General features: G+C 37.1%; 1 protein-coding gene across 1 annotated transcript; it reads right to left on the reverse strand.

Annotated features, from left to right (window-relative positions):
- On the reverse strand, positions 1–25426 carry LOC120090238 (putative serine/threonine-protein kinase PBL8). The gene is made up of 6 exons (XM_039047794.2): positions 25053–25426; positions 24396–24751; positions 24158–24293; positions 13474–13610; positions 13243–13366; positions 1–786 (listed from the first exon to the last, which is right to left on the reverse strand). The coding sequence occupies exons 1-6, from the start codon at positions 25102–25104 to the stop codon at positions 311–313; spliced, it is 1281 nt and encodes a 426-aa protein (XP_038903722.1). The 5' UTR covers positions 25105–25426; the 3' UTR covers positions 1–310.
- Between the last annotated feature and the right edge of the window lie 2205 nt (positions 25427–27631).

Genomic DNA, 27631 nt, shown 5'->3' on the forward strand with positions numbered 1-27631 from the left:
TGCATGAAAGATATCAGATCCTGCCGAAGCCTAGAATCACGAAAATGTGCAGATTAATTACAAAAGCGCCCTACATATCGCTTCTAAGAAACACATGCAAGTTAGAACGATGTGTCCATGTAATAATTACAGTTCCAAATATTCTACACAACACATGGCCAAATATTACAATTCCAGGTTGGCGATGAACAGCATCGAGTGACACTGCGATCATCTACGAGACATAGACACCAATGTACGACGTCTTACACTGGACATTCTCATTTCAATAAAAGCAAAGAGCAAGCCAAGTACAAAACAAGATGCATTTTCATCTAACCCTACATGCAGTAGGGCCGCTCGGGGAACAATTGGGGTTAGGAGACCGGCAACTAGCCCCTGAACCAACATTGTCAATAAACCTTCGTCGCATCCTGTAATCAGGGGCACCCCCCCTAACAAATGGACTAGTTCCCATTGATGAATATTCAGTTGCATCGTTACCGCTTTGCAATGGTTCCAGAGTTTCAACTACATCGCTCATTAATGGTCTTGCTTTTGGATTCTGGCTCAGGCAATAATACGCTAGGCTGCAAGCCTTCTGTGCTGCCCTTATCGAGTATTGACTTTCCAATCTAGGGTCAATTATTTGTAGCAACTTCCTCTTGTCATTTAGTTTAGGTCGGGCCCAATCTACCAAATTCTGCTCCTTGCTTGGTTTTGTCTTGTCAACAGACTTTCTTCCTGTCAAAAGCTCCAGAAGAACAACACCGAAACTGTATACATCACTCCTTGCTGTCAAGTGCCCTAACAGTTTTCAAAATGGAAGCTTGGTAACAGTGTAATCCACAAGGTAAGTCACTACATCAGAGAAAAACCTTACCCATTCTCGACACTGAAAACAAACACCTATTACTGTAAAATTATATGTGAAATACACAAGGTAAATAAATATATGGCAGGTTGACTATTACATCCAGCAACTTAAGAATTCTCATTGGACCTCTACATTTGCAACTCTAGGTGGAAAGGCGTCTGGATCAGAAAAGTGGAGGAAGTCGTTGAAGTGCACTAAAGACACCCGTTAGGCCCCCAATCACGAAAACATGCAAGAAGGGGCAAAAAGGAAAATACCCCCTCGACAAGTTACCTAGAACAATCGCCAAGGGAGCAGGTGGGGGCCACTTGGACCACTGTAGGGAATGCTGAAAAAGGGTAGCATACATGCGTATTAAGAAAGGGTGATGATTTTCATGTCTTTTGTAGAAAGTTGTAATAGGGGAAGGGGAGAGATCATAGCCCCCAGATTTGACTGGGTTGTTTTGTATTGTCGAAATACCTTAGGTGGAGAGGTGTCTGGATCAGAAAAGTGGAGGAAGTTGTTAATATGGACTGAAGATGTACAATTCTTATTTCAAGATCACAACGTCATAATGATTGGAAGTCAATTTCTGCAACGATAAGAAGTAAATTGCTGAGGGTTGCTTGATCAACCCCTCCCAAGTTGACAAAGCCTTACTAAAATTTCATAAAGATCACATGACTAAGGAGTATTGCAAGGAGGAGAAACGGAGAAATTTTTTTATTTTTTTTTGGATAATTCATCCTCAAACTTGTAAGATGGACTTAAAAAACATGGAAAAGCAAACATGGTGGCAAGTTATAGCGGTTGAACTAAAATCAGAAACTTGTTTGCAGTTTTTCCTTTTAGAATTTTACTTTGCCCCTCTGCTAGAGGTAACAAGCCCACGCTACCGAGCTTGGCAACTTGTCGTTACAGTTGAAAATATAATTTCTTGTTGCTCTTGTAGAGGCTTTTTGGGTAGATCAACGAATACGTTGAATTGCTAGATTGCAAGTGTGTATTAAGGTTACAGAATATCAGTATGGCTTCTTCCGATATACATAGTGTCGAGATTCCAAGAGATGGCAATTTCAGTGCTCAAGCAGCTCCAGGTGAGGGACGCCATCAGAATGTTAACAAATTGAATAGGCGGAGGACTAGGAAAAATGCTCTCCTCTCTCCTCCCTCCTCCCTCCCTCCCCTCCTGTTCAGCCTTCAACCACATCCTTCCGACCAGCCACTTTCTTACGTTTAGTTTAATCCATGCTGTCGCTGTCTGAGCTTTTGATTTTATCATGGATACACTAAGAGTTGCTATGTCCATAATATATACTTTTGCATTTTGGAAAGATGAGGGTTTGGTTAGCATGGAAGATTTGAAGTTTAATAAGGTTATTCCTCTTTTTCTTTCCCATTTTCAGTGGCTGGAAAAGTCTGTTAGAACTTATGCTCTTCCCAGTTTCAGCCCCATTTTCTAAGAAAGATAGGGACTTGTCTGGTACTTTTAGAGTCTCCAAGTTCAACAATCAACAAGGGTGGTTTTTTAAATGTTCATTTTGGCCTCCCTCTAGTGGAAGAAAGGCGATGTGTCCAGCTAATTTAAAAAGAGATGGTGGCTTGATTAGAGATTGCCTGCTGAAAATTGAGTTGAAAGAATCTGCCTTGAAGCACTTTTCAAAGTAGCCGCTCAATTGTGATATCTCGAGTTTGTTGGATGTTCAGAAAGTGATTAGAACCAAGGCTCATTCCGTAATCAGCCCATGAAATTTCCAGTCTTTCACCTCAGTTTGGGTCCACAAAAAAAAATGTGGTAGATGTTGACTTCAATAAGACCTTTGGGTATCAAGATCCTTGAAAAAGAAGCAGTTCCAGGCAATGATCTAAGAATCAAAATGGGAAGTAAGCTGGAAAGCAGAGGTTTGTTAATTTCATCTGCCGGGGTTCGAGATAATCAGATTGACATAGTAAGATGGAAGCTGTTGATGGAAAATATAAGGTTATTTGTTTTCTTTTCTTTCACAAGATGGTAAATTTGTAAACCAAAGCAACTGAAGTGAGTACTTCATGCTCCATATGTTCGTTCTTATATATATGTAGTTGAGAAATGAAGTCGATAAGAAAAGTTATTGCAGAAATAATAAAATCTCAATGTTTCTTAAACACAGAGAAGAAGAGTGAAATCAAATAGATAAATAAATTCTAGCTGAAGTAGAACAAAAATGGTGGGACAACAAAAATTGTGGCAATGCAAACTTTCCATAGAAGTTCACCTTTATATATAAGACATATATATTAAAAGTAGAAAATTCACAAAACTTGAAAAGAAACTTAATACTAAAACAAAAAATCGGTATGTTAGATTTAACTTAAAAATAAAAACTTAAAACCCTGGTTTGATAACCAGTTCGTTTTTGTTTTTGGCTTTTGAAAATTAAGTCTATAGACACTACTTCCACCTCCAAATTTATTCAGTTTTATCAACTTTTTACCAATAGTTTAAAAAGCTCACGCCAAATTTTGAAAACAAAAAAAGTAGCTTTTAAAAACCTGTTTTTGTTTTTGAAATTTGACTAAGAATTCAACTATTATACTCAAGAAAGATGCATAACATTGTAAGAAATTGAGAGAAAATAGGCTTAATCTTTAAAAACCAAAAACAAAAAATGAAATGGCTACCCAAACGGGGCCTTAGGCTTTTGTTTTTAGTTTTTGAAAATTAAACTTATAAACCCGCATTCCACCTCTAAATTCTTTGCTTTGTTATTTACTTTTGGCCAATAGTTTCAAAAATCATGCCAAGTTCTAAAAACTAAAAAAAAATATTTTAAAAAACTTGTTTGTCTTTGGAATTTTGGTAAGAATTCAACTCTTCTGCTTGAGAAATCATCGTAAGCAATTAAGAAGAAATAGGCTTAATTTCAAAAAACGAAAAACTAGGCCTTGTTTAGTAACCATTTCGTTTTTTTTTTTTTTTTTTTTTTTGAAAGGGAAACCATTTCGTCTTTTGTTTTTGGTTTTTGAAAATTAAGCCTATTTCCTCCTCATTTCTTACATGATTTGTATCTTTCTTAAGTACAACGTTGAATTCTTAGCCAAATTCCAAAAACAAAAGCAAGTTTTTAAAAGCTACTTTTTTTTAGTTTTCAAATTTTGGTTTGGTTTTTTAAACAATTGGTAAAAAGTAAATAACAAATGAAAAAATTGGAAGTGGAAGTAGTATCTATGGACTTAATTTTAAAAAACAATAACTGAAAACCAAATGATTACCAAACAGGCTCCAAATTGTTACCAAGTGGAGCCTAAGTTATTAGGGAAAAGGGCAAGAATTGAAGTGTAAAAAAGGGCAAGAAGCAATTACACCTAATGAAAGTTAGTTAATGGACCAGTACTACGTTTATGGGATATACGTTGCCAGGGAAGGAAAGGAAAGGTAGGTTTTGTCTTGTTGGAGCTTTTGTGCTAGGTAAGAAGAGTTTCTAGCTCTCTCAAATGCTGGTTTATGTTTTGTATGCCCTCGGAATGATATTTCAGGATTTTGAATATCAAATAGCACCTTACAGACACTAAGGATATGTTTGGCCTGAGGATTGAGAACTAGGAGTAGGGAAGTAGGAGTTTGTGAACTCCACTCCTTGTTTGGCCAAGGAGTTGGTGGATCTCACTACTAAAAATTACCAATTTTATATCTTATCAACTCCTTACACTATGGATCCCAGGAGTTCACAACTCCTTAGACTTCATAACTCCTTACTCTTCACTATTCCACTCCTTATATTATGGATCCCAGGAGTTCACAACTCCTTAGACTTCATAACTCCTTACTCCTCACTATTCCACTCCTTAGCCCAAACACCCCTAAAAGATATATTCTAACCTTGAGAAGTTCAAAACATATTTTCTTTGATAGTCACTATACTAAGCAGTGTTGGCAAAGGTTATTTTATGTGTTTAACATTAGTTGGGTCTTTGGCAATATTTTTCGTGATAATTTTTGCAGGTTTTGGTGGGTCCAGTCTTGAATTCCATGTCACGTTTACTTTGGTCTAATGCTGTTAAAGCACTATTGACAGAAGTTTGGTTTGAGAGGAATCAACATGTCTTTCATGACAAATTTTCAATTTAGATGGATCATTTCGAAATTGCTCGTCTTAATGCCTCTTCTTGGTATACTCTATCTAAATCACTTGCAGATTTTTTCATTCAAGATCTTTGCTTAAATTGGAGAGCATTTATTTTTCCTGCTTAATGGCTTTTCGACTTGTATTGTCGACCTTTTATTTAAGCATTTATAATGTTATGATTATATTGTACTTTGCTACGTTTTCATTGCATTTGAGATATTTGGGTGCACTAATCGACCCTTCGTTCTTTAAACGTTCCTTATGGATTCATTGTATCAAGAGCAATAATCTCTTTTTATTACATCAATAAAAAGTTCTATTTTCATTATTTAAAAAAAAGTCATTTAACTCTATACCCAATGTGATTCCAATCAAATTGACTAAAGAGCCTCCTAAATTTCTTAACCAGAAGAATGTCATCAACAACTTTCGTAATAGTAAACCTCTCCACCTAGCAAGTCTGCATTTGGTTCTATCACAAACCGATTTCCGAAACAAAACACGCTAAGGATATCCAGCATGTGGCAAATCAAAGAGAAGGATTGAACCACTCTTCCTTCTTCATTTAATGAAGTTCAAATCTTCTTTTTGAAACTTTTGAGCCTGTACATTACCATTTTCAGACCGAGTTTAACAACTTATCACTCATTCACTCGTCTCAACAAGCCACCCCTCGTGGTAATGAGTCTATTCAACCTTTTGGTGCTAATTCAAGAGACACCATTAGAACATCAAGATACATCATTATAACAACATTATCCAGTTTTGGTGCTAATTCAAGAGACACCATTAAAATATCTGGAACTTGCACAAGTTGGAAGTCCATCAGATGACTCATACTTGATAGCTCCGTTAAGATGTTTTATGAGCTTAAATGGTTTATTTACAGAACACTGAGCATAAGGATTCTTTCAGAGCATTTAGGGCAAATCAGTGTTAAAACAACGCTTCTTGGAGCAAATTAGATAGAATAGATTGCGAAATTGCTCTTGCCCAGAGCACTGCAGTGCTTCAACACTCTACAAGGAAAAAGTCATCGCGATGTTGTCCTAAAGTGTCGTGACCCTCTCCAGAGGAAATGTCACAATAGCGTCGAGCAACACTGCAGAGCGCTGGGAAAGCAGCAAACATCACAATGCTACTATAGATACTTATCTTTTTGCTTTAGGTCAAGTGTGGAGAATTTTCGACTGACTAAAATTTGGATTTGGCTGATTTTAGCCAAATCCCTTGAGCTTTAACTATTTTCTTTCTTTGTAGTGGATTCAATGTCCAACTAGGTTCGAGATGCTGATTTAGAGGTTGGTAGGCCTATACTCGTGGTTTCTAATGAGATTTTAAAATAATGTAATGAGTTTCTTGAATTTATTGTTTTCTATCCTTTGTTTGATTCATGAGCATGTTTGATTGATTGAGTTGATGCCTTAATTAGCTTGGGTGTTCATCTACGCTTTACATGTGTTTAAGATCTCTAATCACCCCAAATGCATGTTTAATTCAAGTAGCGAATAGGATGAATGATGGTTATGATTCAATCTATGGTGGTTCCATGATTATCATAATGTTGAATATAATAGACTCAATGAATACAAAAGCCTTGAATTGAACTTGATCAGTTTAAGTTGTCGTTCTAATCAATCCCTAAGCTTAATGCAATTAACTAGGTAGTATGGAATGCTTCTCATCACCTATTTAGTTAATTTAGAAATTAATTCTTTATTAAAAAATTGGTTTTCTATAATGAGAGTCTGTCTGACTTTTTCGAATGAGTCGATTAGGCTGTTATAAATACTACAAGTTATTTAGCTTTAGATCCGTTGTTATAAATTTCATTTTGTTGAAGGCCTTGACAACATTCACATCAATACTCTATTCTACATAAAGGGCATATTGGTACTCAAGAAGCTGCTTTTTCTCAAAGTTTATCCAATCATCACTTAATCCTCCTCTGTTTCATTTAGAACCAAACATGATTCTATTGATGAATCAGAAATTCATGAAGAATTGGATTTTCAACCTTATCATCATCCCTAATTTGATTAATCTATTTCAGCCTTTGAAGAAGGAAGATTCAACAATCGCAATCACAGTGCCTTGAAAGTTTGCAACTTTTTGTCCCTTATTGCAATTAGTGGTTTTCAAGTAGTGAATGTTGCAATTGAACCAAACACGATTCTACTGATGAATCAATAGTCAGTGAAGAATTGAATTTTCAAACTTATCATCATCCATGATTTGATTAATCTGTTTCAATCTTCGAAGAAGGAAGATTCAACATCAAATGCAATCACAATAGCTTGAAAGTTTGCAATTAGTGTTTCATTTATAATCAAACATGATTCTATTAATGAATCAAAAGTCAGACAAGAACTGGATTTTCAACCTTATCATCATCCCTAGTTTGATTAATCTGTTTTAGTCTTCGAAGAATGAAGATTCAACATCAAACGCAGTCACAGTGCCTTGAAAGTTTGTAAGTTTTAATCCCTTATTGCAATTAGTGGTTTTTAGTTGCGTGGTTTACAATTAATGACTATTGCAATTGAACCAAACATGATTGTATTGATGAATCAGTAGTCGGTGAAGAATTGAATTTCCAACCTTATCATCATCCCTGATTTAATTAATCTGTTTTAGTCTTTGAAGAAGGAAGATTCAACATCAAACGCAGTCACAGTGCTTGAAAGCATCAAATGCAGTCACAGTGCCTTAAAAGTCTGCAAGTTTTCTTCCCTTATTGCAATTAGTGGTTTTCGGTTGCATGAGATTACTTCACTAGGCCCTCAAAGGATTCATTGAGAGTATTGCACTAGGTATTCCTCGAGTTTCTACAGTTGTTTGATCTTGGAATCCCCACGGTTTGGGAAACTTTCCAAAAAGAATTAGCTCGAAATTCTCCATCGGCATGGCCCGGATTTACATCTTTTTTCCAAAAAAAAAGAAAAAAAAAACAAAGGTGCTTGGCAAAATAGTTGTATTTCCTTCAACATGCAGAAGGATCTAGAATGGCTCCATTTGAATTTTGGGTCTGTCTAAAAGGAATCAGGACATTGCCCTTAAGATGTGAAAATCAGCGGTAAGCTAGGGTTCAAAATTTTTGCATGTTCTTTTGGTTCTTAATAGGCAACAATTTTGAGCATTCCATTGTTCTGTATTAGCTTTTATTGTTTCTTACCCGATCTCTACTTGATTGTACAATTGTATTTGTTACTATGTTCTTGATTTTGTATTTTGTTTACTTTGAACGCTTATTCCTTTTGTTATAATTTGAGACAACATTGAATGCTTATTCCTTTCAATATATACATCGATGAGAAGTTGTTTCTTGATATATATATATATATATATATATATAAGACGTCACTCAGAGGAGTAATGAGGAGATCATCCAAGCATAGAGATGTCCATTTAATCCGCCGGACCCGGACCCATTCCGAACGGGCTGGGGAATCCCCGAATATACAGGGAATGGGGGAGGGAGTGGGGAATTTTTTTCCCCATTTACATTTCGGGGTCGGGGACAGGGAATATATTACCCAGCCCCAGCCCCGACCTCGGCCCCGCCCCGAGTATATATATATATATATTATAAAATCCTAAGGGAATCCCTCACCTCATGCGGCACGGCACGCCTCCCTCAATCCTCTACTCCTCAACTCACTTTGCAAATCGCAAATCACGGCCTCACTTTTACACAGAGTTGGCCGAGTTCCTCTCCCTCATAATCACTCAGTCACCGACTCACCAGTCTATCACCTCACCACCGCCTCACATCACTCTCCCTCTCGCTCACGTCATGGGCCCACGGCACCAACTCGGTCACTCGAGTTCTCTTCTCAATCTGACTTCTCATCTCACCCTCATGGTCACGGCCTCATAGTCACCTCGTCGTCGTCGCCCATCCCAACCACCAAACTCTGGTCTGCCTCACCTTGTGGTCGTGTCCCTCTGTCAAATCGTTTCAAGGTATATCCAACATCTGAATATCCACTTTCTTATCTGATTTGTGAATCTGTGATTTATGTAGAAGATAAAACTAGGTGTTCGATTTGTGAATCTAATCTGTGATTTCTGATCTGATTTGTGAATATGTGATTTGTGATTGTGAATCTATGATCTGTGATTTGTGTAGAAGATAAAACTAGTGGATCTGTGATTTTTTTTGTATGTCTGAAATTGACTAGTTGTTCGATTTTGTGATTGTTTTGTTACTATTTGACTATTTGTAGGTGAAATTTGAAAATGACTATCGAATAATAATGAGTTAGAACAAGGTGGTTCAACTCCAACATCCATGAACATGAGCGAATCAACCCCAATAAATAGTGTTTCGAGTGGTAATGATCAATCTACGCTTATTACATTAGATACCGATGATAATGAGGATGTACTAAAAAGTAATAGATTGACGTCAGTAGTATGGAATCATTATAAAAGACAAAATAAATGACACAATGAAAGCAATATGTAATTATTGTGGAAAAAAGTAGGAGAGGAATCTAAAAATGGGACAAAGTATTTACATGACCATTTTAAAATTTGTCCCTTACGGAGACAAAGAGACATTAGGCAATCATGTTTGAGACCCACTAAAACCAATGAAGGAAAAGTAGTCCTAAATCCGACCCTATTTGATTTTGAAACTTCTAGAAGAGATCTTGCTTGTGCTATAATTTTACATGAATATCCAATAAACATGGTTAAACACAAAGGATTTAGAAAGTTTTTGAGTGGTGTTCAACCGTTGTTTAAGATGATTTCAAGAACCACAATGAGGAGGGAGATAATAAAAATTTATGAAGAAGAGAGAATTAACACAATGAAGTTTTTGGAAAACAATAGAAGTAGGGTTGCTCTTACTACGGACATGTGGACTGCATCTAGTCAGAAGAAGGGATACATGGCAATCACTGCACATTTTATTGATGATTCTTGGGTCCTGCAAAGCAGACTTTTAAGGTAATTTACATTTTTATGTTGTTATGTATATTTTGTTCATTTGGTAGTTTTCATTTTAACATATTATTACGTAATACTACTATATTAGGTTTGTACACGTGCCACATCCACATACTGGACAGTTACTTTCTAAAGCATTAATGGAGTGTATTTTTTATTGGAACATAGATCGTAAATTATTCACTTTAACAGTACATAATTGTCCAACAAATGATGTAATGGTTGACATTTTATGAAGGAAGTTAGATTTAAGGACACTATGGTTGCATGGAAGTTTGTTCTACATTCGTTGTTGTGCACATATTTTGAATTTGATAATGAAACATGGTTTGACTGTAATTTTGGATGGTATAGAGAAGATTAGAAGTACTGTTCATTTCTGGACTCTTTTTCCAAAAAGGAAGGAAAAATTTGAAGAAGGAGTTCGTCAATTACAAATTCCATGCACTTAAAAACTAAGTCTTGATTGTGTTACAAGATGGAATTCAACCTTTGTGATACTCAAAACTGCTTTGGAATACAAGGATGTTTTTCCTCGTCTAAAACAACATGAACCACTATACACTTGTCTTCCTTCAGATACTGATTGGAATTTTGCAAAAGAAATGTGTGATAGATTAGAACCATTTTACTTGATGACTGAGTTGTTTTCTAGGTCAAGTTATCCAACCTCCAATGTCTTTTTTGAAGAAGTTTGTGAAATTAGGTTGGAACTTTCTAAGTAGCTTAACTTTGATGTTGAGGAGGTACAAGTAATGGCATCAAGAATGATTGCTAAGTTTGAAAAATATTGGAGTGTGATTCATGGTGTATTGGCAATAGCTACAGTATTAGATCCTAGATTTAAGATGAGATTGATCCAGTTTTATTTTCTTCAAATCTATGGATCTCATCATACTGTTGAAATTAAACGCGTTAGAGACTTGTGTTGTGATTTGATGAAGTTTTATAGTTCAAATTCAAGAATAATAGAAGAACCTCAACGTTCTACATCTACAATTAATACTTCTTCGACTTCAAGGCGAGATGGAAGTAGTAGTTCGACTGCTCTTGTTAATAGGAAAGATCGATATCTCAAGTTTGAAGAGTTTGTTAATAATGTTGAAAATGATGTTGATAATGTCAAATCAGAGTTTGATCATTATTTGGATGAGTCTCTTCTACTGCGGCCGGATGACTTTAACATTTTGCAATAGTGGAAGTTGAATGGAGTGAAGTATCCTGTTTTGTATCAAATTGCAAAAGATATTCTAGTCGTTCCCGTCACTACTGTTGCTTCTGAATCTGCATTTAGTATTGGTGGTAGACACGTAGGTCCACATCATTCTCAAATTCATGAAACTTTATTGGAAGCTTTGATGTGTACTCAAGATTGGTTATGGGCGGAAGGTATGAATTGTTTAATTTATTTAATAAGCTTTTATTATTTACAATTTGAGATCTAATTTTCCTTTTACATGTCTTAAATAGATAAGCATACTCCTATAGATGCTAAAGTTTTGGAAAATATTCTTGAGGATCAAGATCCAGATGATGTAAGTTATAAGTTCGTGTATTATTATTATTATTATTATTTTAATATTGATTTATATTAATATGTACAATATTTGTTTTTTTTTTAGGAATCATCCCTTGCAAAAGTGGATGAAATTCGTTGATGGCGGCTTGGTTTGGTTATGTTATTGTCATGTTGTTGTCTGTTGTGTCTCAAACAAATATGTTGTTGTCATGTTGTAACTTTTCTTAAAATAATTGATGGATTATGAATGGGTATTATTTAAGTTTAAGTTGAATTTTAATGAGATGGATGTTTTTATTATTTAAGTTTATGTTGAATTTTAATGAGAATAATTGATGGATTATGAATGGATGTTTTTAATGGAAAAATTGATGATATTCTATTGAAATTTGCACAAAGAAATGTTTTGTTTCAATTAAAATTGCATTGGAAAACTCCATATTTGATTAAAAAAAAATTAAAAAAACAAAGGCGGGGAATTTTTCCCCACGGGGAACCCGATCCCCACGGAATCCCCGCCCTGTTTCCCATGGGGAAATTCGCGGGGACGGGGACGGGATGGCTTCCCCGTCCCCTCCGTGCCCAGCCCCGTGGACATCTCTATCCAAGCATCATTGGTTAACCAATGGACCAACTTAGCTTCCATAAATCATTTCATCGAAATGGGAGAATTTTTCTTTGAAATAACAATACTGCTTACTAAGGCTCTCTTCAACGCTACAGTTTTGAAAAAGGTAGAAGTATGGCAGATGACCTTAAAATCCAAACTCTCCAAGGAATTCATCCGATGAGCAATGGGATTGAAGGACTAAAAGTCAAGGCAACGAGACTTGGGAGGGACGGTGAAACAGCAAGAGAGTAGGACATTCCAAGTCATCCTCCACATGGATAGCTAAAAAAATGTCAACATTGAATAGTTGTATACTAAAATGGTTGGGGAATAAAAAGGAACAAATGATACTAATTAAACCTCCTATGATAATTAAGTATACCTTTGGACGGGTTCTCGTGGTATTTGGTTGATCCTTTACCTTTAGGGGTGTCGATCATTTTGGTTCTTTGGAGGATTAGGATCCCTAGGAAGGTGAGGTTCTTTACTTGGCAGGTGTTTCACGAACGTCCTAACACGTTGGATAGGCTTGTGGGGAAAATGCCCTCGCTTGTGGGGCCTTCGAATATATGGTCCCTCGTTTGCTTTCATGTTTCCCTTTGGGCTTCGATCTTGAAGGATTTTTGTAATTATCCTATAGGCATTTTGTTACATAGTTGGAGCCCCATATAGAGGGAGTTCCCTTTTTGTGGACTTGATTTTATATGTCCGTGTATTCTTTCATTTTTTCTCAATGAAGGTTATTGTTTTCATCCAAAAAAAATGTATACCAATATGTCTATATAGATAATAGAATCATCCATACCACTGATGCCATGATGTCAACTGCTTACTGCACGAATTGACAATCAGTTTTTATTCTCAAGTGAGTAAAGGAACAAAGTCCAATTGGGAGAGGGGAAGAAAAAACTACAAAAATAAATCAAAATTTTTTTGAATTATACCAATAGTTAGTTCTTGGAGCCTTAAGCTTTTATGTGCACTATATTCCTGCTAAGGTTAGCCTCTCCCTTTCACAGATGGCGCTATATTGGAAATGGTTTCACCTTCAAATAGAAGGCAGGGATAGAAAGGGTAATAAAGATGTAGGAAATCCTTCATAAGCCATAAAATTGCACACGCAGATTTGCATAACTGCGGGGAAAAAAAAAAAAGAAGATCAAGCAAATGAGAAGATTGGGCAAGTTCAATCATAAAGAAAAGATCATACCAGTCATGACATATTCTGGGGCAGCATATCCATAAGTACCCATTACTCGAGTAGAAACATGCGTCTCATCACCTTGTGGTCCAGCTTTTGCAAGCCCAAAATCCGAGAGCTTAGCTGTATAGTCCTACAGAATAATCGGCCAAGTGCAGGAAAATGAGAAGAAACATCCTCTTACCAACAAGCTTGAGAAAAGAAAAATGCCAATGCTGGTGCACAATAAACAACACATACAGAGTCCAACAGTATATTAGAGGTTTTAAAATCCCGATAGATAACGGGCCGTTCAGCATTATGAAGGAAAGCAAGTCCCTTGGCCGCTCCGAGAGCTATCATCATTCTTCTTGCCCATGGCAACGGAACAGTTGTCTCTGAGTTCCCAGGAAAGTTTGTGCAAGATTTAGTAAGATAATAAATCAAAGTGGAGCCAATTAAGTACTATACTAATTGAAATAATCACTAGTAACATAAACATCTAATGTGTTTCATAGGAAACAAACTGGTCACCACCGAGCAAGGATGTAACAAAGAAGATGAATTATCTCTAAACTACCAAAGGATTATATAAAAGGACCCCAAGCATGAATTTACATTAAGCTTAAAGAATTATGTATAGAGCACCAAGTAGACGATGGCATCCTAGTAGCATTGCCATTTCTTATTATATTGGAGCTGTTTGGCCCATTGAATGAAGTTAATAAGTCTAGAGTTAATATATTGGAGTAAGTAAGCTTGTGTTTCGAGGGTAGAGATGTAAGTTGGAGTTACTCCATAAATTTGAAAAGTAGAGATAAAGGGAAAAATGAAGTTACTCGATAAATGTACAAACTTCAATAGTGTTTACTATTAAAGTTGAGTTGTTTACACCAACTTAAGAAGTTTGTGGGCCAAACAGCCCCTAAAAATTACTATTAAGAATGCAAATGGAGTAATCTTTTTTTGACACGAGACGTGATAAAGATCATCCAAGAAAACATTATATGAGAATGATAACTCCTAAAGTCAATAAATGAAAAAATGATCATTATACAGTAAGACACTGGTCTCAATCTTTAGCGATTGAAAAACAAGGAAAATTAGAAAAATATTTTATTCCCCGTTTGGTCCATGATCTGAAAATTTGTTTTCGAAAACAAAGAATCTAGTAGAAAACAAAAACAAATTCCTTATTTCTACAATATTTAAGAACATGTTTGGTTCCAATTTAAAAACTTTAAATTTAGTTTTTTATGCTAAACTAAATCAGAAGCAAATGAGTTATCCTCCTTTGAACTTGATATCCATCTTGCCATGAAAGGAGAAATCAAGGAATAGTATGTCTGAGGAAAGGAATTTTTTCCAACATTGTAAATTGCACTGTACAGGTTGAAGAAGGAGGTTAAAACTCGAGGTGGGACTCGGTGGACCAAGATATTATCCCAATGGCACGTTTCAGCTGGGAAATGTGGAATACAGGATGAATTGCAGCCTCATGAGGCAAATCAAGTCGATACGCCACGGTCGTCACCCATTGGATGATTTTGTACGAACCAAAAAACTTGGGAGGTAATTTTCCACACCGTTTGCGAGCCAACGAAAGCTGGCGGTATGGGTGCAACTTGAGGAAAACATAATCTCCCACATCAAATTCTAATTCATGGAGTTTCCAATCACGAACTTTTTCATTTGATCCTGGGCCAAAACAAGATGTTCTTTCAAAGCTGTAAGCACAAGGTCCCTTTCGATCAATTGTTGCTCTAGTGTCCCATTGACCATATCATAATTCCCGAAAGCCAACAAAGGAGATGGGTCGCAACCAAACACAATCTTAAAAGGTGTAGTCTGAAGAGAGGCATGAAAATTGTTGTATCAAAACTCGGCCCATGACAATAATGTTGACCATACCTTTGGTTTCTCACTGCTTAAACAATGCAAATAGGTCTCAAGCGATGTTAAACCTGAGCTGAAATCGAAATAGCTCCATCCAAAAATGGCTAATAAAAATCTTGTCCCTATCAGATACAATGGAGCTGGGAAAACCGTGATGTCAAACCACCTCCCTTATAAACATTGCCACAATAGAATTGGCCGAAAATGGATGAGAGACATGAATAAAATGAGCGTACTTGCTTAAGCAGTCCGCTACCACTAAGATAGTGTCAAAGCCCCCCGATTTCAGCAAACCTTCCATGAAATCCATCAAAACATCCTCCCACACGCATTCGTAGATTGGTAACGATTGTAAAAGACCCGCAAAAGCCATTGCTTGGGATTTGTTGGTTTGACAAATTGTGCATTCAGCCACATACTTCTTAATATCAGATCTCATACCCTCGCAGAAAAGTTCTCCCTTAGCTCGTTTATACGTGCGAAGGAAACCTAAATGGCCACCAAGGACTAAGTCATGAAACATATGCATAATTGTCGATATTAAAGAGGAATTTGAAGATAGAACCAAACGATGCTTATAAAGCAAATTTCCCTGGTGAAGAGTAACGGGGCACACTAGTCCTCAAAGAGTTGATGAACTAGCTCAGCTCATTTTGGATCCACTAGCACCTCCTGCCAAACCACTGAAACATCAATTGGTGAAGGAACTGAAATGGTTTGGAGATGAACCAACGGTGGCATACGTGACAATGCATCAACAACTTTGTTCTATAGGTCGGCACATATTGGATGTCAAAGTCATAGCCAAGGAGTTTGGTCAACCAGTGTTGGTGTTCGATCAGGACCTTTAGCTACTTTAAATAGTGTTTGAGGGCTTGTTGGTCGGTGTGAATTGAGAAGTGGTTTCCCAATAAGTATTATCTCCATTTTTTAACAACCAAAACCATGGCCATTAATTCTTCCCTTTCATACGTAGACGTGGCCCGGGCTTGCTCGGACAGCACTTGGCTAAATAAGGCAATCGGTCTATTATTCTGGGATAAGACTGCTCCCACACCTGAACCGAACGCGTCAGTCTGCACCACAAACGAAATCTAAAAATCGAGAAACGCTAACACCGACATGGTCATCATGGCACATTTCAAATGTTCAAAAGCCAATGTAGCTTCCTTGGTCCACTTAAAAGCATTCTTTTTTGTCAACGCATGCAATAAGGCTGCAATGTGGCCATAACCCTCCATGAACCTCTGATAGTAACTGGTCAACCCCAAAAATCCCCGTAACTCTTTCACATTGGTCGAAAAGGGCCACTTCGTCATTGCCCGAATCTTCTCACTCTCCGCTTTCACCCCGTTGACGGAAACCCAATGGCCCAAATACTGAATTCTCTCCCTACCGAATTGACATTTCTTGTAATTAGCATAAAGGTGATGCTTCCTCAACACACTAAGCACCACTGCCAGATGAGCTATATGGTGCGTATGTCTGGGCAAAAAACCAGAATATCATTAAAAAAAAAAAAAAGTATGTATATGCGAAGGTGGGGGCAAACGACCTGCTTCATGAGGGATTGGAATGTGGCCAGGGCATTCGTCAGGCCAAACGACATGACCATGAACTCGTAATGGCCCTTATGTGTGCGAAATGCCATCTTGGATATGTATTCTTCACAAACATGAATTTGATGGTACCTCGATTTTAAATCTAGCTTAGAGAATACCTTGGCCTCATGTAATTCATCCAACGGTTCTTTGATCACCGGAATAGGGAATTCATCCAACAGTTCTTTGATCACCGGAATGGGGAATTTGTCTGGGATAATGGCTCCATTTAGCACACGATAATCCATGCAAAACCTCCAACTCTCATCCTTCTTGGCAAGGATCACAAAACCTCCAACTCTCATCCTTCTTGGCAAGGATCACCAGACTGGCGTAAGGGCTGACACTTGGTCTGATAATGCCCAAGCGCAACATTTCATCTATTAACTGCTCGATCCCTTCCTTTTGGGCATGTGGATATTTGAACGACCAAACGTTAATGGGAACCTTGAGCTGTATGCAATGATCCACAATACATGTTGGGGGTAACCCCACCAGCATATTGAAGATGTCTTCGTACTCAATCAGGACCTGATCGAGTTTCGGGTTGCCCATCTCAATAATGAACTTTGTACTCTGAATCTCAAATTCCTTAAACTCAATTAGAAATCTCTGATCTTTTTCATCCCACGTCCTCGATCACCAGAATGTACGTATATGCAAAGGAGGGGGCAAAAAACCCAATTCATGGGGGATTGGAATGTGGCCAGGGTGTTTGTCCGACCGAACAGCATGACCATGAACTCGTAATGGCCCTTGTGTGCAAGACGTTGTTTTGGATATGTCTTCTTCACAAACACAAATTTGATGGTACTCGATTTCAAATCTAGCTTAGAGAATACCTTGGCCTCATGTAAGTCATCCAACAGTTCTTTGATCACCGAAATAGGGAATTTGTTCGGGATAGTAACTCCATTCTACACGTGATAATCCATGCAGAACCTCCAACTCCCATCCTTCTTGAAGAGGACCACCGGACCGGCGTAAAGGTTGACACTTCGTCTGATAATGCTCGATCTCTTCTTTCTCGGCATGAAGATATTTGAACGGCCACACGTTAATGGGATTGTGTCCCTCCTTGAGTTGTATGCGATGATCCACAACGCGTGTTGGGGGTAACCCCTCCAGCATAGTGAAGATGTCTTCGTACTTGATTAGGACTTGATCGAGCTCCAAGTCACCCGTCTTCGTAATGAACTTCATACTCTGAATCTCAAGTTCCTTAAACTCAATTAGAAATCTTTGATCTTCCTCATCTCATGTCCTCAACAACATTTTCAGGGAAATCTCCATTCGAGCAACTGTTGGGTCCCCTCGTAACACAACCCGGGATGTTCCCATGCTAAACGACATGCTGAGAGCCTTCCAATTAACCGTCATGACTCCATGTTCCTCAACCACTACATACCTAACACGAGGTCCAAATTTCCTACCTCAATAGTAAGAAAATCTTCTTGTATCATAATCTCAGGCAGGCTGACTATGACTAATTTACAAATCCCTCTACCTTTTACTGCTTCTCTGAAGCCCAGGACCACTCCGTAGTTGGTGGTTTCCACTAACATCTAAGAATTAAAATTATGTGTGGCCCTATAGTCGATCAGAATCACCACGTCTTACTTGCCAATAAAACCCTTCAGCTTCATGGTACCCAACATTGTTAGCCCAACTACAGAGTTCAAAGACAACTCCATGTGCAACACCATTTCCAACGTCTCACTCGGCAGCTCCGAGATCTCTTCACCTTCAAATAGCACGTTCTTGGCCATCTCGTCGGAGAAAACTAATAGATAAATAAAGCTCACGATTTTTACAAGGGTGACCAGGGTTGTATTTCTCATCACAACGGTACCATAACCCTATATCCCTCCTTACTTGCATCTTCGTATCAGTCAAGCATCGTTATTAGTGTTCCCTTTGATTTGATGGTTTTTCTCAGGCAGTGTGATCCTACATGTCATCAGGCCATCATTCCTTTCTCCATCGGTCTAGCATTTAATTTTGGTTCAGCTCTCACTTCAAACTTCTGATCCCCGATGGGCCTCCAATGTGAGCCTAATGGGCCTCGTCTAAACTATCCTCTACTAACTGGGCTATAGACATCATTTCTTCTGACTCGTCAGGTCAAAAGCAAGCCATTTCCACTCGTACCACTAGCTTCAGCCCATTCAAAAACGTACTTTCTAACATTTCTTCAGAGAGGTGTGGTAAAAGCACCGATAATTCTTCGAATTTCTACGTTATTCAACCATAGAGCCCTCTTGTTTGATTCCCAAAAACCTTGTACATAAGGTTCCATCCCTCACCAGTCGGAAGCGAAAAAATAACCTTTTCTTCAAGTTTCCCCATGCTTTAAGCTTCCAATAATTTTCAACCCAATGATACCAGTGTAAAGCTTGACCCTCGAAACTAACTACTAATATGGTGAGTTTCTCCGGATCGTTTAAACGGTGGAGTTGAAAATACCTCTATGCCCTGAAGAACCACTTGTTTGGGTCTCCTCCATTAAAAATCGACATTTCTATTTTCTTAAACTTGATCCTATCTCCATTTCCATCAGCTAGTTTCTTTCGAGACAGGTCTCCCTCGTCCTGGAATCCTTCAACATGGAGTTCATCCTCCATTCATTCCCTTGCCTTCCTCTTACCAAATAACCTCAGCCGAAGTCATTTCATTCCTTTCCCTCTCAAGTTCTCCTAATAGCTCTTGTACTAACACTTTCGATGTCTTTTGTACTTCTTGCATCTTCGCCGTCATCACCTCTACTCCCTTCTCCAATACTGGAAGCCTTTGTAACTCTTTCCTTAATCCACCGATTTCTGCTTCCGCCACACCTAGTCATCCCTCTATTCGTTTCTACATCATTTTCTTCCACCTTCCCAAGATATTGAGGATGCTCTGGTCTGATACCACTTGTAAGGACTTTAGGTTCCCCAGTGATATTAATATGAAAAGAACAATATTACAAGCCAACTAGCCGATTCGAGAGCGTCAAACCATTACTAAGTTCACAACCCCTATACTACAACAAAACATAACATAACCCACAAACAGCCAAACAAATAACTATATATACGACTCTGACCCAGGGTAGAGCCACCAAAAGGAAATCGGCCCAAAAGATGAAGTAAAAGGCCCATTACTAACTACACCCACTGCTATCAAGTCTTTTATTCCTTCTAACGTGAGTCTTCATAATAGGAAGCCTAACACATCCATAATATTGAATGGTGCCCAAGTCAAAAAGTGAATAGAGGAAAATTATGTGGTATTATTGAGGATGATGCCAAATTGCGCTCAACATCCTCTCAATTGGTCTCTCCTTGGTACATCACAAATGTAGAGAAGTAAAACAAAGAGCAATAAGGCGAGAAAACCACGACAATATGAGAAGACCTTGTGGAGCTTCTATATGGTGTTTAGAAAAACAATGAAAATGGTATTCTAGTATAAAAAGAGATTAACATTTGTAATATGAATTTTTAAGGGCTTTTATGTATTGTTATCCCTTAGTTTCGTTTGTCCTTGAGTTAGTTTTGTTATTAAGACATTTTAGTTTATTAGTTCATTGTAATCTTTCTTAAGTTTATGTTCTGTCATCTGTAACCAGCCCTCAGGTTTTAGGTCTTCGGTTATCAGCCTATTTAAGGCAAGGGTGTTTGAATTTTGGGATTCATTATTCATTAAATATATCGTCTATTGGTTTACACCAATTGATATCAGAGCCAATTTTCTTGGACACGATGGTGAGGGAAAGGCCTTCCAATGGGAGCGATCCCATGGCAACTAGCAAAGAAGCGGAGTTACCCACCGCTCTATCACTAACATCCATGACTAGACGCTTGCTGTCAATTGAGAATTCTATCATTGATATTCATAGGCTATTAAAAAATATTTGAAATCGTCTTAATCAACTTATTATGGGCCATAATCAACATCCACATGAGAACAAAGCAAGAGTTAATACAAGGAGTAAGGCAACAACAACAACCATCAATGGAAGACTAAGATTTTCCTTGAACAATTCAAGAAAGACCAAGGTTTCAAGTACACCGAAGACGACATCGCCGATAATTGAATCCATCAAGCGAAGAAGAATAATAGTTAGAGCTAGAGGTTGCCAGAAATGAGCGAAGACGAGGAATCCGTCAGTGTCAAGGGGCAAAAGCTAACAAGTAACAACTATAAGGTGAAATTAGAGTTACCCATCTTTAATGGAAAAATAGATATCGAACCCATTTATGGATTGGATAAAAAATATGGAAAGTTTCTTCAAATATGCAAACACACCAAGAAACAAGAAGGTTGATTTAGTTGAACTCAAATTGAATGGTGGGGCGTCTGCTTGGTAGGAACAAGTTGAAGAAAATAGAATTAGAAGTGGGAAAGAACCTATCAAAACATGGGAAAGAATGAAAAGAATGCTGAAAGATCATTTTTACCTACAAATTTTAGGATTGCTTATTTCTATATCAATTTCATGATTGGCCGATTCCCAAAACAGTGCATGATGTTCGATATTTTTTAGGTCTTGCTTCATTTTCCAGAAAATTCATTTTTTTAAATAAAATATAAAAAATATAAAGTAAAAAAGTAATAATAAAAATAATAAATAATAAATAATAATAATAAAAATAACTTTAGTTCTATTGTTGCACCTTTGATCAACTGTTTGAAAAAATGTGAATAAATCAACTTCGGACAGTGTTATCTCTTTGAAAAATCTTTTATCTTCCAACCTTGGTTTGGCTTTACCTAATTTCTTAAAACCTTTCGAAGTTATGGTTGATGCTTCGGGTGTGGGGATTGGGGTTGTTTTAAGTCAAGAAGGTCATCCCATTGAGTTCTTTAGTGAAAAACTAAGCTCCCCTATATAGCTTTGGTCTACATATGAACAAGAATTCTACCATTTGGTTCAGGCTCTTCAAACATGGGAACATTACCTTCTTGGAAAGAAATTTGTTTCACTTACTAACCACTTTTATTTGAAATTTTTACATTCTCAAAAGAACATTAGTAGAACGCATGCTAGGTGGCTTCAATTTTTGGGAAGGTTCGATTTCGTCATCAAGCATACTTTTGGGAAAAAACCAACATTGCAATAGATTCTTTAAGCTGAAAAGGTACTTTTCTCACTCTTCTTAAAGGTAAAATCATCGCTTTTGAATCTCTTCCTGAGATGTATGCTTTAGATCATGACTTCAAAGACATATGGTACAACTGCACTGACCACATTCCATGTTCTGACTTCCTTATTGTTGATGGCTTTCTATTCAAGGGTGACACTCCTCGCATACCAACATATCATTTAAGGAGTCATTAATCAAAGACATGCATGTGGGGGTCCTTGCTGGCCATTTTGGCCAAGACAAAACTTTTCAATTTCTTTCTTCCAAATTGGCCCCAACTCAAAAAAGATGTTAACAACTTTGTAAAACCATGCTACATTTGTCAAAATGCTAAAGGGTCTAGCAACAACTCGTGGTTACTCATGTAGCACCATCGCGTGGTTTGCTCATCTGAAGTTGGCTAGTTTTAAAGCCCCATCCCGTTGCACTCTTTTCTATCTTTTTGTAGGCTTCTTTATTCATGTTTTATATAATATTGGGTATTTTATTTTCTCTTTGCTGATGTTCTCTTGGTATTCTTCAACTTTTCTTCCTTCAGAATTTATGTACTTTGAGCATTCTACTTAGACCATTCATCCTCTCTGAGAAGTTTAGTGGCTTTGTCACTTCTTCACACTATAAATTTTCACCCTCCTTGTTGAATAGGTAGACAATGGATGTTTCTACCTTACTTTCTTTGTTGGACAGTTTCCATGATGTTAGTCCACGAAGAAAGGATATTCTTTTTCGGTCCCTCTATCCCTCCAAGAATTTTCTTGAGGTTCTTTTTTCTCCTTTTTTGTGATCCCAACACTCCTAAATACCCTTTCTTCTCGTTATGCAAGGTTAAATGCCCAAGAAGATCAAATTCTTTGATTGGCATGTCCTGCATGTGAGAGTAAACACTTGAGATTCTATCCAAAGGCATTCTTTCTTTTTGTTGAGGGTAGAAATGATGCATTCTTTATAAGGAAGCTAATGAAGATTTGGATCATATCCTTTAGAATTGTGAGTTTGTTCACTAGAGTTTAGACTTTATTTTTTATCTATTGGTATTTGGTTGGCTCATAACCAGGGTTGTTGCTTTATGATAGAGGAAATTTTCTTGTACACTTATCCTTTGTCAATAAGGGTTGTATCCTTTGGCTCGAAAGTGATGAGGGTGCTAAGGGGGTGTCAACCTAGTTGAGATGTCCTGGTGCACCTGCTGTTCCTTTTTGTATCCTTGTATTATGAGCATTAGTCTCATTTCATTTTCTTAATGAATAAAGAGACTTGTTTCCTTTTAAAAAAAAAAAAAAAGGTTGTGTCCTTTGGCGTGTTGGTATTTTTGTTGTTTCATGGTGTATTCAACTTGAGAGGCTTTATTTCTAGTCATGTTTAATGCTTCTCTTAGTACATCTATTTCTAAAGACTTTTGCAATTATCCTCTGACTTGTTCTTTTGAAGTGGAGACTTCTTTCATACAAGTAGTTCATGTTTTGGTTTGGCTCCTTTGGTTGAGTTGTCGCTTAAAAGGCCCACTTCTATTCATTCATTTTTCTCTATGAAAGTTCAACTTCTCCTAAAAGGAAAAAATATATAAAGCTTGTTAATAATAAATTTTAGATTGAGAATGAAATGGGATATAGCCATGTTGACCATCGAACTACATTTTCATCCATCCCCTTTGATTTGTTTAATTTTCTTCCAAGAAACTCTCTCCTAATCCTACATCAAAATTATGCCATACTGCAAGCACACGAAATTAGTGCATCTAATACAAAACTCTAGGTCAAAATGAATAGCTAAACTGAGATAGTGATGTTATACAAAGTCAGGTCTATCAAATGGCACATGCTTCACCAGAAGATATGCCAGATGACCAGAAAATAAAACAAATGAATCCTGCTGAGAGAGGCCTCAGTCGTGGATCCTCCGTGCTAAGAATAAACAATAATGCATTCAATGAACTGGAAAAGAAGTCAATAAATTGATAAAATAACGATGATAAATTTCTTTTAAAAAAAAAGTAATGCACTGCATCTTCCGATTGTGTGGGTTAATTAATGTGCATGCATTGAATAATATAAAGAATAGATAAAGGTATTGTAGGTTGAAGTGGGGGCAGAGACCACACATTCAATTTAAGATGAAGCGTGCTTCATGCTTTAGTCGGTAAATCTCTACTTATCCACATAACCTAATTCATCTACTGTTAAGTACACCACAGAATCACATATAGTCGGTACCTAGCAAATGGCAAGAGAAATGCAAGAGTAATTGACGAATAGAGGCCGAAAATAAAAAACATTATTGATCGGCGAAGTAAAGAAGAGGGAGAGAAAGATGAGTATGTACTTCGAAAGAGGTGGTTTTCAAGGCTTCCTCTAAACATGAACTCGTAGACAAGTAATCTGTGATCATCCTCGCAGCAGTAACCAATCAACTTGACAAGGTTCGGATGTCTTAGCTGACCAAGAAAGTTGACTTCTGTCTGCAATAAAACAGCAAGGGGAATGAGATGCCAAAGAGAGAGAAAAAGAGAGAAGGGACTTAGAAACATGACTTGTATAGTGGCGTGGGAGAAGAGACATACAAGCCATTCTCGGTGGCCCTGGAGGCCTTCCTTGTTGAGAACCTTGACAGCGACAGGAAGAGATTTGAGGCCAACCCTTACGTTCTCATCAATGTAGCCTTTGTAAACAGTTCCAAAACCGCCCTCTCCGAGAATGTAATCGGAGCGGAAACTCTTGGTGATCGTTTCCAGCTCGTATAATGTGAAAGCGATAACATGTGTGTAAAGTACCGAATTCTTTCTAAAGTCCTCGAGGCTGCGAGGGGTTGAAGGATCGCTTAGATCTGATATGGACCGGTTATGAATATGCCTTTTATCTGTAGCATTGTTGTTGGCGTTTTTCACAGCCAATGAAGACGAAGTATGCAGCTGTTGAACTGTATAAGAACGAAGCTACTATAATTGAGTTCATAATTGCAGCAGAAACCGTCTCCATTTAGGGGACAACGAGTCCGTCGTTGTTTTAGTTTGATTCAGTTAGTTTCTAAGTTGAGCATTTGAGAAAATTAGACCGAAAGCGCGCATACAGATAATAAGCACATTGCTGAAGAATAGATAGAATTATAAAAGAGAAAATGGGATTGAAACTTGAGAGCGCAAAAAACGAAGAGACGAGAAAAAGCCCTAGATCTGGGTTTTCTGAAAAAGAGGCAGACATTCATGAGGCAGAAAAGGTACCTTGAGCATTGGAAACAACTGCAGACTCTTCTCTAGTACCGCAGTTGCCCATCTCGACTCCACTTAGTTTGGTGTGACTGAAGTTGTGATTGGGACTGTAATGCAGCAGTGCTGACGGCGGTAGACTTGGCTGGTTTGCTGACTAAGCGGACCAAAGAGCGATAAATGGACAAATCGCTGTTGCAATGGTTGTTGCAGTTGTAGAATTGACAGTGACAGCAGCAGTGGCAGACCTCGGGTGAGAGATGGGATTGTTGTTCCAGACTTTCATTCCGCAGAGAGATTAGTTTTATCTTTTTCCTGTAATGATCTTAGACACCAACTCTCACTCCTGCTGCTTTAAACTCGTTGCCTTCCACCACCGCACGGTCTTGTTTTGGTCTCTTGGGAATTAAACGGTACGCGCGACTTCGAATCCGATAAAAAAAATTTCTCTGTTAAATTATCGGTATGTATTTAAAATTTTGTGTTTAAATGGAAACTGAAAAAATTAAGAATTTATTAATATAGATTTCTAATCATGATGTGTTAATTGAAAATTAGAATTTGACAAAATTAATTAAGTAATTTACTCTCAAATCCTATGAAATCATGTCGAATAGCATTATAGTTAGAAAAGTTTTTTAAATACAAATGAGATTTGAAATCATTTCGAATTTTAAAATATTCCATTTCTTGCAATGTCAAATAATGGAATTCATTTGAAATCCACTATGAATGGAAATCCCTCCAAATCATGAGATTCCAAACAGGTCATAAAGCTTTGCAGGAAGATAAGAAAAACCCATGGAGTTGGGACCCAGGTTCAGGGCGGGGAATGGGGAAGGGAGTGGGAAATTTTTTTTTTTCGTTTTCAATTCGGGGTCGAGGACGGGGAATACCTACCCCCGATCCCAACTCTGCCCGACTTTGATATATAAATTATAAATTTATTATATATATATATTAATATTAATACGGTAGACTCTGTTAAGATGATTATGGAGGTTTTAGTTATTTAAGTTTACTTTATTATTTTAATTCCTTAGATGTTTTAATATTTAAGATAAGATGTTCTAATTTTGAATTTTAATTTATAAAAATTATGAGAATTTAACATTTTAACTATATCTTTTTAAATTGAATGTGTATTACTGTTTTTATTACCAAAATTGATAATAATTTATTTAAATGAAAGTTGTATTGGATATGTTTAAGGAATTATTAAAAATATATATTTAATTGAAAAAAAATTGTTAGAAAAAAGATGATGGCGGAAAAATTTTCTCCGCAAGGAACCTAATCCCCGTGAAATCCTCGGGGGAATCCCCACTCCATTCCCTGCGGAACGGGGAAGGCTTCCTCGTCCCCATCCCACCCTGTGGACATCTCTAACCATATATCAATTACTCTCTCTCAAATTTTGTTTGAAAAACACATTTGAAAAAATTGTCAATACATTAATTCTTAGGATTAACAAAAATAATATGATTGAGGTGTAGATTGATACATTTGTGAAAGCTTAGTTTAAATTGAAATCATGATTGATTTTTAGTTTTAATTGATATCCAATAATTTAAAAATACAAATTGATATCTTTCATATTATTGTGTTGAGGGATGAATTTTTAGCCTAATAAAGCAAAAAATCAAGATAACATGATATAAAATAAGATAAAATTTGATCTTGGTTGTTTGTGATTAGGAAAAACTAATATCTTAAGGGTAAGTTAAACTCTAAGTGTCCCATATAAAAATAACATGATCGTTTCATTTGAGGTATCCAAAAACCTCTTGACATATTTTTTATTATTTAATTTTTCACACTGACTTTGGCATGGAGTCCTTTTTCATTGTTATACAGGTCTAAGGTTAGGCGTGCTTTCGAAATATTGGCATCAACAGTTGGCTACGTCTATGAGAACTAATCTACCTTTACAAAATTTGAGATCTTTACAAAATTAAGAAAATCAAGGCCGCGATGACTTAGTTCTCATGATCTTGCCAATACACTACAATAAATATAATTCTCTTGGACATAGCCTTTTTGAAAATAGGCTATAGAAACTCTAAAAAAAATGTTAAAAATCAAATTTTTGACGGTGCGCTCGAAATTTCATAGTTATCCGCCCAAACACTCAAAATTTTTGTATCGTGTGCGCTTCATCCGTTCTTCAAATACACAAAACCCATATTTTCTTTTTCTCTATTTCTCTTCTTTCTTTTTTTCGTCTCTCCACACAAAATCTCAATCTTCTTTCTCTCAAATCTCAATCCTAATTTTTTCAAATCACAACTTTCAGTACTTGAAACCCATATCATTCTCATTTCTCTCTTTATCATTCTCAACTTCGCGCGAAGCCCTAAAATGTGCACCCGCATTCCACCGTCGACGGCTGATTTTCCATCGTCTTCGTCGGTTGCAGCAACTTTGGTGAGTGTGATTTTCCTCTCTTTACTCATCCTTAGATCCATTTTCATTTTATTTTTTTATTTGATTTTGGATTTTCTTTTTTACATTTTTCCATTGGCAATTGATTACTATTTGTGTTTGGTTGCTATTCGATTATAGTTTCTGCACTGAGCTAGCTACATGGAATG

Source organism: Benincasa hispida, chromosome 11 (assembly GCF_027475165.1).
Source record: "Benincasa hispida cultivar pf3 chromosome 11, pf3_genome.v1.1, whole genome shotgun sequence".
In the NCBI taxonomy this organism is placed as follows: Eukaryota; Viridiplantae; Streptophyta; class Magnoliopsida; order Cucurbitales; family Cucurbitaceae; genus Benincasa; species Benincasa hispida.

Coding starts and splice junctions, on each gene's coding strand:
- LOC120090238 (XM_039047794.2), bottom strand. CDS start 25,104: ATGGGCAACTGCGGTACTAGAGAAGAGTCTGCAGTTGTTTCCAATGCT. Junction 13,367..13,473: donor CTAATATACTGTTGGACTCT/GTATGTGTTGTT, acceptor ATTATTCTGTAG/GACTATACAGCTAAGCTCTC. Junction 787..13,242: donor CCCAGAATATGTCATGACTG/GTATGATCTTTT, acceptor GAAAACTGTTAG/GGCACTTGACAGCAAGGAGT.